General features: G+C 36.6%; 1 protein-coding gene across 2 annotated transcripts in view; it reads left to right on the forward strand.

Annotated features, from left to right (window-relative positions):
- Window positions 1-392: 392 nt before the first annotated feature.
- LOC145664504 (glutaminyl-peptide cyclotransferase-like) overlaps window positions 393-13,277 on the forward strand; it is a gene marked incomplete at its 3' end in the record, with an annotated part of 37,623 nt that continues 24,738 nt past the window's right edge. The window contains 2 exon segments of one of the 2 annotated variants that reach the window (XM_081731228.1): window positions 423-560; window positions 1,002-1,170. In XM_081731228.1, coding sequence (XP_081587354.1) covers window positions 1,054-1,170 — 117 coding nt within the window. 2 annotated transcript variants of the gene reach the window in all.

Raw genomic sequence — 13,277 nt, forward strand, 5'->3', positions numbered from 1 at the left:
TAATACGACTCTTTCGATGTAATTCTATTCTTTTCATTCGTCAGATTAGGAACCATGCTGCGGGCCGGATGGAATCTTTTAGGGGAGCACATCTGGCCCGCGAACCGTAGGTTGCCCATCAATGGATGGCATTGAAATACGTAGGCTAAATCGTAGAGAACCTTATTACTTTTTCTGCTTTTCCATTCCGAATCTGGACAGTGGCATTATTTTTAGAACGTTTTTTTTTTTTTTTTTTGTTCTGTTTACTGTAAATTTAAATGCACTTAATCTCGTTTATTCAATCGTAACTTATTGATCAACTTCCTTTTTCAATTAAGAGAGGCGACAGGACAAATGGGAAGTGTAGGTGGATTTAATAAGCTTCCGCCTTACATGTGACGTCAAAACAAATGAGAGCTACGGTGCGAGTGCGCACACCATGATGGCTTGGAGCTATGGTTTCTACACGCCAACGTGGGAAAACAAATAAGCCAAAGATAATATTAACTCGTTGTAAAAATAAGAAGTTTAAAGAGAAAGATACTACTGTGGTCATCAAAAGAAAAAGGAATAGGAAGGTATAAAACAACTTTAATATAAAATGTGTCAATTTTACCAAGCTTGATTGTTATAAGTATGGTATGGCTAGGATAAAGCGTTAAGGTCTATATTCCCTTAGCACGATTCAAACATTGTTTTGAACACTGAGCAACTCGAGTGGGTTGGATAGAAGAAAGATATCCGAAGGTAGAATAGCACTATAGCAGTTTTTTTTTTTTTTTCATTCTTTATTAGTTGCTATAACATGCGATTCTTTTTTCTAATGCTTTTCTGCATCGGTATAAGAGAACATTCAAGCGATCGTGGTAGTCGGAAATAGGTCGCGGAGCGATTAAAACGAAAGTAAACACAGTATAATGTGGTTGAAGTGAAGTTATTGAAGTTACAGTGTATCAGAAAGTTGACAATTGAAATTCTGCATGTATGACAGGACGTTTGTCTTTATTTTTCTTTTTTAGTGTGCTGTTATTGCCAGTGTTACTTTTAAATCCGAACAGCGTTCAAGCAATCATGAGGATGCTCCAGAGTTTGTTTGACATTGTACTTGCTGTACCAGTAGTTCTTTTGAGTTTACATTCGTCCGACTCAGCTGATACACGCACTTTCGAGAAATTGAAACAGGAACGGGTAAGTTACTGTAACTGCTACTATGTGACCTCAATTTGTAGTTTCTCTCAGTTCCCAAACCCAAACGAATAAACTGTAAAGATTACATTTAGATTATTGGAGCAAGTATTATGTTCCAACAAAATTTAACGGATTGGTAGGACTCACCTGAAAAAGAAAGAAAAAAATGGATTTTCTAAGTGGAATGCGGAAGATAAACAAAGAAAAGAAAATGAATTCCAGTTAATTATTTAATAAATGCAAAAGTATAAACTGAAAAAAAAATAGGAAAATATTTCAGTATTCCTACGAGCCAACAATAATCTACAGACCTAAAATATATCACAATCTGAGTTAAATAAAAGCAACCAGTATCCTGTTTCTATGCCTGACCTATAAAGAAGATGCCTCGCAAGAGATCAAATGAAATGAAGTACCGGTAGCACATTGTTCGAAATCAGATTGATTTCACGATTTTTTCTTGTACAAAGGAAAACTATCGTGCAGTCCCAGTTTAGGTAAACATACATACATTCATGGTGTATTAACTTTCTTTCATAAGACATTTCAGCAAGAGTGCACTTTAGAACAAGTGATTTTGTTATATTTTTGATGACAAGGTAGGAATAAGTAGGGTAGGGTTGGGTTAACTTAGGGAAAATTAATAGAGTGTAATTGCCCTTATTGCTATTTATTGTATCGGTTCCTATGAATGTTCTGCACAAAGTGCACTCTTACCGAAATTTCACTTTTACTAACTTATAAAGTGTTTGTTAAGGGAAGAGTTACATGGGCAAGATTCTAGGTCCCCCTTTCCATGTACCTGTAATAAAGATAGCACCGTGCCCTGCGGGGCTCTAACCCGCCTTCACTCGCTCGGCAATACTATGAGATTTAAATATTAAACTTAGGTACAGAAAGGAATCAACCTAGCTGCTAACCTATATGAGGGAACCTGTGTTTCCCAGTTGGCCATTACATTAGTGAGTGGAGATTCATTTTAGGAGGCCTTACACGTTATGGGTATAAATTGAAAAATGAAATGAAATCTGTGAGTTTTACGTCCCACGGTTATGCCGGTTAGGCTAAAGGAGACGGTGATTATGAGAAATGAGTGAAATGGTGGAATGAAGAAAGTGGGAGGAAACGGGAGAACCCCGAGAAAACCCACGCACACGGTGTTTGTCCACCACAATGGGTATAAATTGAGTATGATCACTTATAACATAAAAATTACAGTGCAATAATACTAACCAACATACTCGAGATGGGTACTGAAAAGCGAGATTTCTATTTAGCCGAATCAAGGTAGGGAGCAAGCACGTCAGCAATAGGGAGTATACATTAAACGAGGGTGATGGGAATACATTTTATATGGCATAAAAACATGCCTTTGTGTATCATAGCTTTGCGATACTGCTATGATAAGTTTGTACGCATAGCATATCACATTACCATGACGTGGTAAAAAAAAAAAACACTTTGCATTTCTTATTTCTATCTCATTATACGTGAGAGAGATAAGATAAATTTCTAGTACTTGTACGTTTACCTTTCAAATTAACACCACACATTTCTGGGAAGGTTCTAGAACACAGGTTCCCCCCATATAGGTTAGTACCTAGGATGGTTCCTTTCTGTACCAAAGTTTAATATTTAATTCAAATGGTATTGCCGAGCTAGCGTCAGCGAGTGAAGGCGGGTTAGAGCCCCGCAGGACACGTTGTTTTCAGTCTTTATTACAGCTAAATGGGAAGGGGGACCTATGTTCTAGAACCTCGCCATCGACGTGATGATTAACATTTTTGTTTGTTTGAATTTTAATTACACTCTATTAAAAAGCTATATTTCAAAATTGGAAATAACATCCGCTAAGTGCGTTGCGCAACGAAGTACGGGCACAGGTTTTAAATTTGTAGATCAGATAATAACTTGGCTTCTGTAGTTTTCTTCGACTTATTTGTTTATTAGTAATGTGAAATGAAATTCAGGTGAAAAACTAAGAATTTCAAAGAAATATATCATTAACTAAATCGCCAGCTTTACAAGGTACCAGTTAGTACAAAGAAAGAGAAGTCTTAAAGGTACAATGAAAATTTCTGTGAAAGAGTATTTGAAGTGAATAGAAATAGTGTATTTTTTCAAAAAATAAATCTTTAAATAATTTCAGTAATCTCTGCTTACTTTTATCAGTAACTTCCTGAGCTCCGCTAAATCCATTGAAGATCCTCTCATCAAGAAACTGTCTCATAAGAGGAAAACTCTATTATTTGGAAACGTATATTAAAAACAGCCCCGAAATACTAGAAAATGTGAAATCGTGTACACTTCCTCACTGAAAAATTTTTTATTTAACAATTATGTAAATTTGAAGATTAAGATTTGTATTTTCAAGATGATGTGGTCCAGTGTGTGTGTTTGAACTTTTTTTTTTCTCTCTGATTTCTGAGTGTCATTCACAGGCAGCATACTATTGAGTTTGGTAGATAATCGTTACATAAAAGAATTCACTGAAGTCTTCACAGTTTTTTGGTAGTTTGGAATTGTTTTTTCAAGTTTCTAAATAATATCGTTCTTCTCTGATGGGTTATATCTTAAATGAAAAGATTTACAATGAAATTACGGTAGCGTAGGAATTCAAGAAGTTACTGATGAAAGTAGCAGAGACTACTGAAATTATTGAAATATTTTTATTTGCAAATATGTATCCTATAGCAGGAGAAAGTAATCAACGAGAAATCAGTTCAAGCAATAGTGTCACAAACTACGTTAAACTTCTGTCCGTGATTATACTTTTAGTTTATTACTCTTTAAAATGACTTGTGAAAGATGGTGAAAGAAACGTAAGTATTTCAAAACTCATTTATAATTAAGTTAAAAATTATTTATCTATGGGAAAAAATACAATTCTCTTTAAATTTATTTCCATGTATCGAAGTCAGTTACCTTACATAATTTATGCGATAAATTGAGTATCTCACGAACTCCTCAAGCTAGGAACATATATAAACTCATTAAAAATAAACGTGTCTCCAAGTTTTTGAGAATTTTTGTTTTAAGGAGGGGGTGGCAGGGGGACATTTTATATCTATATTATATATAAAAGCCTTCGGCTACCTAGGGATTTCGCCCTCAGACACACTTATTTGCTGGTCTGCGGTCTTGCAAGTAATATATTTGTGCCTTTACTTCCATTTTTCGCACGTGGAGGTTAATCTTTTATATTATATTATGTTCCTTGGACATAGACTCCAATATGGAAGTTAGATATGTCTCCAATATGGAAGTTAGTTTTATACTAGTATATTATGTGGTCTAGATGCCCTTTCTGTATTTCATCTATTTTAACTTCCAACTAAAATACCAATATGCTAATCTTCGGCTCCTGATCACACAACAGCTAAAACTCGTTCCGTCAATGCTCGTTATTTTCTAGGGTATGATTCATATCACAAAGGAAATATAATAAGGTTTTCGAGATGGAATTTAGATACATGTTTTCAAAAAATATTTCTCTAATAAGGATTTTCGGTTGTTTGGCTAGATTCGTCCTTAATATCAGATATAATGCTCACCTGCCTTAAGAACTGATGGAGAGGGTAAGGAACTAATTATTACGCTATCAATTCCTAGTCCTTTAACAATTTTGCTTTCCTTTAATTTATTGGAAACTGCGGAGATACGGGGGTCAGTACTCTCTATTCTGACCCCGTATTCCTTATTTTCAAAGACCGTTGTCCTGACTCAAGGAAATCTGGCCTACCCCTGGCTGGAGTCTCTTTAATCAGAGCCTACCAAATAGGAACTATCTGAATTATAAGGATAGGTAAGATCTGGGTTAAATTAATCAGCCTTCTCTCCTGGCCTAGATTTTATACTTATCCTTGCACTCAAGGTTAAAGGAAGAAAGATAAACAACTCACTCTCATACTTTGTTACATGAAAGTCGCAGTGATAAATCAAAATCACAATTCAGGCATCTATTTTATGTTGATCTGCTTCAGGGATGAAACCCAAGCGCAACTGGATTCCTTTTTAAAGGATCCTCCATCAGTAGGAGCGATTCAATACCTAAGCTTGTCGAGTTCACTCTCTCTCTGGCAGAGCCCATGAAATGGTTCACTTGCCATCTCTTCTAAACCAAACCAAAATCCACTTGTCTGCTATCAGACGTAGGATTTTTAACTAATAAACATCAAATTCCTAGGATCCTAACCTCAGCTTCCCTATCTTACGGCCGAAGCCCACTTAACTCCAGCGGGAAACCTGAAATCCCAACGGACCTAAGTATCCGAATACAACTCAGTATCAAAACTAGGGGAACACTTGTTGCAACACAATCTCACTCAACTAAGCATTGCAATATTATGCTGGCCCGTCATCGCACAAGACCAACTGACAGCGTTAGCCTTCTCAACAATAGAACAGCTCGCCCTTATATACGTTTCCGACTTGCATAAAAAACTTTAAAAAAAATCTCTTCGAAGCAAGAAAAAGCACTATGCCAGCCAGTAGGGGAAAAGTGTAGGGATAGTCGACAAAAGAACGACTTTTCATTCTTAACCTAGCAACGGGCTCTGCATAGAAGTTGAAAAGTTGTCAAATGAATAACTTGAGAATGTAACTAACTAAAGAGAATAAATTGCGTAAATATTTAAAGCGGGATTAATCTCTATATATATATATATATATATATATATATATATATATATATATATATATATATATATATATATATATATTTACAGCACAATACAATTTTTAATCTGAAATATAACCATAACTTAACACCATCAATTACCAGCATGAATAAGTAAGCGCCAATATATGAATAAATAAGAATCAGTATATGGATAAATAAGTACCAGGCCTGGATTTTTTTCAAGCTTATTAAATTAAACATTATTTACACATAATATTTAATATTCAAAGCAACATACGTATTTATATATAAATGAAATAGCAAGGTTAAGAATGACACCTTGCACATGGCAAGAATAATTGCCGTCCCGAGTTTACCCCTACTTCGTCGAATTCCAAAAATTCTATAGTGACACCTTATGTCACAAACCGTGTGCACTGCCAAAATTTCATGTTTCTAGCTTAAGCGGTTGTTTGGCGTGGGCGTTCAGTCAGTCAGAAATCGTAAGGGATTTCAAGATATGGCCATCTTATTATAACAGTTGCAACTTCACCATCTCTTGTTCCCGCTTTTCTTCTCTTCTAAAGGAAACTTCAGAAACTGCGAAACACGTTTTTAATTATAGAAAACGCTGAAGTACCCGTTCTTCGCATGGGAAGAATAGATTCGTGGAAAATATTTGAATTTCCTCCTCCCTTAGGATAGGGGGGCCGCGGTGGCTCAGTGGTAGAGCGCTCACCTCTGGTGCTTGGGGTCCCGGGTTCCATCCCAGCCCCCGCCAAGTGAACTTTGTGGTGGACAAACACCGTGTGCGTGGGTTTTCTCGGGGTTCTACCGTTTCCTCCCACTTTCTTCATTCCACCATTTCATTCATTACTCATCATCACCGTCTCCTTTAGCCTAACCGGCATAACCGTGGGACGTAAAACTCAAAGATTTCATTTCATTTTTCCCTTAGGATAGGTATACATATTACATATTCAACGAATATGTATTGGCAAACATACAGAAAATACCCTACTTTTGGCATAAACTTTGGAAGATATTTTTTATATGATTTTAATTTAGCGTCCCTTTCAGCTATGAGTCGTGGACATACACCTTAAAGTGGGATCCGAACCATGTGAGCTTCAGCCAGAAATTCACCCTGGGTCCCTAACGCTTAGCCACGAGGGAGCTCCTTACTCCCACAGAATATACCCTTTAATCAAATTGATATGATTAAAAAGATCAGCTTAAATTGGGTACTAAGTATATTCCAAATCTCATTTCAACTGGGTCAGCCGTTTTTCCGACCCCGAAAACTATAAATTCGTCACTAATCTCAGACAGTTTCGTCATTATATTCTTGCACTCCATCTCCCATTCTTCTGAAAATGGGGCTGAACTTAGACTTAAACGGCATTTGGAACGTTACTATTCAAACCTATGGATTGTACACTAATCACTAATAGCTGTCGTTTTGGGTTGTATGTCACCCCTTCGGGTGACTTACTCGACCGTATTTTTTTCAGATTGTAAGTCATATATGTGTTAAGATTGGTTGAAATTGCTCCAGACATTCCAAGTAACTGTAGTTATATCCATACACACACATATATATGTACGAGTAACGCCTACATTTGCAATCCAGCGGACATGTCCATTCGTGCCTAAAGTTGGGCTGTAAAGTAATCAGGATTGTCACCTTGCAGCGTAGCGACCCGAAAACCACGAATTGGACTCTGATCTGTGTCACTAGACATATTTTATCACCAACCCTTCTCAACCCTCGTACGGATGATGGCTGAACTTCAACGCTGTCGGAAGTGTAACTATTCATTTCAGCGACACTGAAATGAAGGAAACCTATGAATCCGACCCATATCGGTCGTTTTTTTTTGTTTTTTTTTGTTATTTTTACTTTTCACCCTGTAGGGGTCCTAATGGAAGCTAAACATAGACTAAAACGGCATCAAATGTGTCTCTGTTCTCAGGGATCCAGCAAGTATGGATTCGATACTATTATGGGTCATTTTGGATTATTTATATACGTTTCCTATTGCCCACAACCACGTTTAGAGAAAAGAAAGGACTGTGTATCACTCGACCTATATTAACATTTGAAATTTTCAGGTTGGTCCCGGGGCTCCATGATGAGGGCCCTGGAGACACCGCGACAACACCATTCCACGTTGCCTATAGCTTTTTCCTCTTCCATTCTTTGTTTCATCTTTCTCTACTTAACTGTTTCTGATTTATAAGTACTGGAAATTTTATCTGATGCAGGACCATTTTGGGGGCTGTCTTGAAAACGATGCCCCATATCAAAAATTGCTTCCTACGAAAATTGTTCAATTTTCCAAGCTCTTTCGAACGAAGTATCACTCGACCTATGTTCCCATTTGAAAATTTCACGTACATCCCCCTCCCCCAAAATGGGGAGCGGGGGAAACCTCGTATTCGACCCATCTTTTTTAGGCCCCTCTGTAGTGTACATTGACTCTTACTCTTAAAATTTTTCTTATTTGATGTATAGTTCGCGAGATATTGGTTTGTAACACTTATTCTGATCAACCCTGGAGATATATATAATCAGTTCTTTTTACAATCAAATTGCGATAAAATTTTAATTTATATCACAATTTGTAAATTTTGTATCACATTTTCTGTCCTATAATGAGTAAAGAGAAAGTCCGTTTGATCGGGGTGTTTCTTGAGTTAGGTTCGTGGCATCTGGCGAGGAGAAATCGTGCAAATACTGTATGTTTCGGAGAAATCGTGCAATACGGTTTTTATAAGAGGCGTATATTAGTACTTCAAATGAAAAGCGGAAAGAAAAGCAAGACGAGTTTTTTTCTATTTTCGGCGCTGAATAAAGCCGTTACTGTTTCATTGGTCTACTGTACGCCCTTCTGCGTTGTACTAATCATATCCAAGCCTCATTCATGCTACACCATATCGGCTAGGTCCAGTATATTTTGAACTTGTTTCCTCTCCTACCAATGCGCCTTTTCTTGAAAATACAGTTTTTTATTACATACTCAGAAACAGATGGGATGACTCGAAACCTGAGAAGGTGTAGAGGGTGACCCACTAGCAACAAACCGACAAAGGGAAGGAAAGACAGAGTGGAAAACGGTTTTGTAACCCAAAGTCGAGGCATTTTTTCTTGCAGCAACCGACCTTTTAAAGGAAAGTTTCATGAAATTATACTAATATTTATTCAGCTTGCTCCTTATTTTAGCTTCCGTGGTAATAATGAAAGATGCATTGCAATATGCTATGCGATACCGCTTTAAAAAAACGTTGATATATATAGTATATAGTGTTCGAAGTGGGGAAAAAAAGCAGAAACGGCATGTTTTATTACGATTTTGACTCGACATACCGCCTATCTAAATGTTGAAAAACAGTGAGGGTATGTTGCCCAAAAGATTGATTTTCTATTCCATAATGACTGAAAATCATTGGAAAGACTTTGATCCTCCGCCAACAACTGAAAAATGTTTTTAAAAAATACCCCCTTACGTTGTAATATGAAGAATTATACACGAAAATGCTTAAAAACTGAGCTTTTATATTAATAATTTCCTGCGGAAAACTCCCTGACCCTTATTCGACTGAGAGGTAATCCAAATCCCCAGAAGATCCAACCCCCACAGCAGACAACTCCTAAATCCGCCCATGCTCAAAACACAACATTTACCTATATGCATTGAGGCAAGACGACACACATATATAAGAAAATTCAATATGGCACATCAAAATACATACTACACGAATTTCTTTGAACACAGCTCAATTTTAAAACAAAAGTTAGGAAAAAGATAACAAAAAATGTCCATGTTGTTAACTTAGAAATTATTTCTACATAAGAAATAAAATCTTCGACGTGCAAAGCTGTTTGTCAGTTACTATGTATAAAAAGGATTTATTAAAGATATTTAGCATCTACTCTCCAGTGATGGTATATCTTGATTACTGAAAAACTAGAGGCGGTATGGCATACCATCGCATACCGTTTCACTTCGTCCACTGAAAAACCAGAGGCGGTATGGCATACTACCGCATACCGTTTCACTTCGACCACTATATATATATATATATATACCAGGTGTATAAGCTTAAATTCGCTGTTTGTTCATAGAGGGCGTTCGTGCTCGTAAGAAGCTACCATGGGCATGTTATCCTGTTGTTCAAAAATCAGAAAATGGGTGCCGCATGAATTGACCTATCGGCAGCTGAAGAGACGCCAAAACACATGCGAAATCTTACTCACCAGACAGAAAAGAAAAGCAAAAAGTCATTTCTACATCGGATTGTGACGGACGATGGAAAGTGGATATATTTCGGGAATCCTAAACGCAAGAAATCGTGAGCTGATCCCGGCCAGCCCTCAACATTTTCTTCGAGACCAAATTGCTTCGGACGGAACATGATGTTGTATGTTTGGTGGTATCAGCAACGTATCGTCTACTTTGAACTGTTGAAACCTGGTGAAATTGTCAATGCCCACCGCTGCCATCAACAACTGATCAAATTGCACCGTGCTCCATGTAAAAAAAAAAAAAAAAAAAAAAAAGGCTGGAGTATCAACAAAGACATGACAAGCTGATTTTCCTCCATGACAACGCCTCATCGCACACGTCAACAGTGGTCCAAAACTACTTGGACAAACTCAACTGGGAGGTGCTACCCGATCCTACTTATTCATCAGACTTGGCCCCTTCCGACTACGATCTGTTTGCGTCGATGGACCACGCCCTCGCTAAGCAGCACTTTGATTCGTATGCAGACGTCCGCAAATGGCTTGATCAGTGGCTTGCCCGAAAGGTGGGCAAAATGTGTAGCTAGCGAGGGCAAGTACTTTCAATAAATTTCTTTTTGCTTTCTATGACCAAAACATGCGTTTTTTCTTACTGCAAAACAGCGGATTTAAGTTTATACACCAGATGGGTATATATGTTGTACCAGCGCACCAGTACACCTGATGTTGTACGAGCGCACATTATTTTCGAGAGAGAGGTAGAAGAGCGGAACGTATACAGCAGCTCCCTCTATAAAATCCGTTGCGCTGCTACGTCCCAACTCTGAAACATGATTATTTAAATAGTCAGTGTACTAGTTCCTCTAATACGTGTTTAACCGCCGTTGATATCTCTCATAGTTTTCGAGCTAGGCAGACTCAAAGTTACAATTTTCTCCATTTCGGCATACCGTAACTTTGAAACAAGGCGTTTTTCGCGCTACGTTCATATGGACTTTTTATATTTTATTTAGGTGTGAGGATTTCGCAGTGAATTTTGGCTACAAAATAAATGAACACCCTATATATATAATATATATGATTAAAAGCTTAAATAGCAATTTTCATGTTTGCATTGGATTTCGAAATATGGCCATCTCATTACAGCAATTTTAACTCGTATATTGTTTTCTTCTTCAATCTATATGTATGTATAGCTCAAGATTAACACAACACGCTAATCAGTTAAACACATATAGTTATTACAGTTACAACACAAATATGGGTCTGCGTTTATTTTTATAAAATATCGTTTAAATGTTTTCATTGACAATAACAGACCATAAGACCATACTGTAAGTAATTATTTAAAACTAAATTGTTTCAATAAAACAGATCATAAAACCAATAAACCATATTATATATTAGTGATAACTTTTCTTTTTTCTAAATAAAAGAGCATAATATAGCTATAACGTAACAAAATACTGTAGCATACTTCATATGCAACCAATATACATAAAACCAACAATTACGCATTATAAAATTTTCCAAGATATAAAAACTTACAACACTAACACCTTAAACTGTATATATTTAATTATTATTTCCGTGTTTCAAGTTGTAGGTAATATTTTAAAAATCTTTTATAGCTTCTGACCAGCATAATTTGAGTGTTCGTTTAGCATCCCTACTGTAGATCTTAATGCTATTATACTAGTTTTCTTTTGTGTGAATTTAGGGACATTTTACTTTTTAAATACAATTTTTGATACCTGTGTTAATGCATCCTTTGGTCCAACTATTAATGGTGAAATCTCAAACCTTTTATTCTCTCCAAAAAGCTTTTGCAGTCTGTTATGCGTATTTATTTTTTCAATTATACTTATTTATTACCCTTACATCTATATTTTCTTCTTCAAATCGGAGAGTTATGTCTATTATGTAGCTGCTGATGTTCTTTTCTACTACTAGATCAGATTTTAATTTCTTGTTTCCAACATTAAATTCCAGTTCTTTACTAACCTTATAATTTATCCTATTACAATGGCATTCAATGATTTTAGCAATCGAATTGTCTATATATTCTTCTATTGGCGTGAAAAGTACATTTCCCACTACTAAAGATTTCGTACATATTCTACAATTCACGTCAATTCCTGACAGCCCTTGTTAACGCTGCGCGTACTCCGTAGGTATTAATACCCGCCTTTATAGCGTCAATATATCTGTTTGACAGGCAACAAACTATCATCATACAAAAAACTGTTTGCTGTTCAATCATTGTGAAGAAAGAGAAAAAAGAAAAGAGCAATCCCCTTAACTTGACTTTGGTCTTCCAAGCTTCAAAAGAATTGTCTTTCGGCTTTTGCTTTGTTTTATCTAGTATTATCAAATTGTGTGGATTCTCCACTCCCAGTTTACCAATTAGTTTGTCTTGTATATTACTCAAATTTCACATATTTATTAAACCTGGGCTCTTAAAGTATATATAAACTTAGATTGGACCATCATAATTATATTGGTGACGCTTCCGATTCTTAAGTTCCTATCTCTTTTCTTTGCATAGAATACACAATCTGTAGTGGACCTGTGGAGATGGAACCACAGGTAACGTCTTATTAATTCATATACTGATTATATAAAAAATTGTAATTGGAAATCCATACCCACTTGTTCCAACGTTTTTCCTTTCTGTTCCTCTTGTAAACCCAAGTGCTTGTGACGATGCGTTTTTAAGTGCTATAATAATTTGTATCATACACCTGAAATAAGAAAGACACTGTAATTCCGTCATCTATAAATACTGGCATGACAGTCCGTTGTGGGTTTGAGCCACTCTAACACCATCTGTTAGTGACCGGCTGAACTACGTCCAGCCTACCGACGATCAGCACGTTGCGTCGCCCTAACAGGCGTACCAGGAGCTTTCTAGACCTAATGGCCATCACGTCTTTTATTCACGTGACACTCCAGTTTGCTTCACAACGCTGGCTGGACGCTGAAAATTCGGAAGGACAGGCCGGGAATCGAAACTGGCACTACGCGGCCGTGAGTCTATCGCTCTCTCCACTCGACTATGGAGTCCCTTATCTCTCTCTCTCTCTCTCTCTCTCTCTCTCTCTCTGTATATATATATATATATATATATATATATATATTATATATATATATATATAATATGCATGCGCGTATTTTTTTTTTTTTTTTTTTTAGATTTTGCTTTTTGCATCGCTAGTTGCTAAACAGATGTAAATT

The sequence above is a fragment of the Thermobia domestica genome, chromosome 11 (genome assembly GCF_964235325.1).
Source record: "Thermobia domestica chromosome 11, izTheDome1.hap1.1, whole genome shotgun sequence".
NCBI lineage: Eukaryota > Metazoa > Arthropoda > Insecta > Zygentoma > Lepismatidae > Thermobia > Thermobia domestica.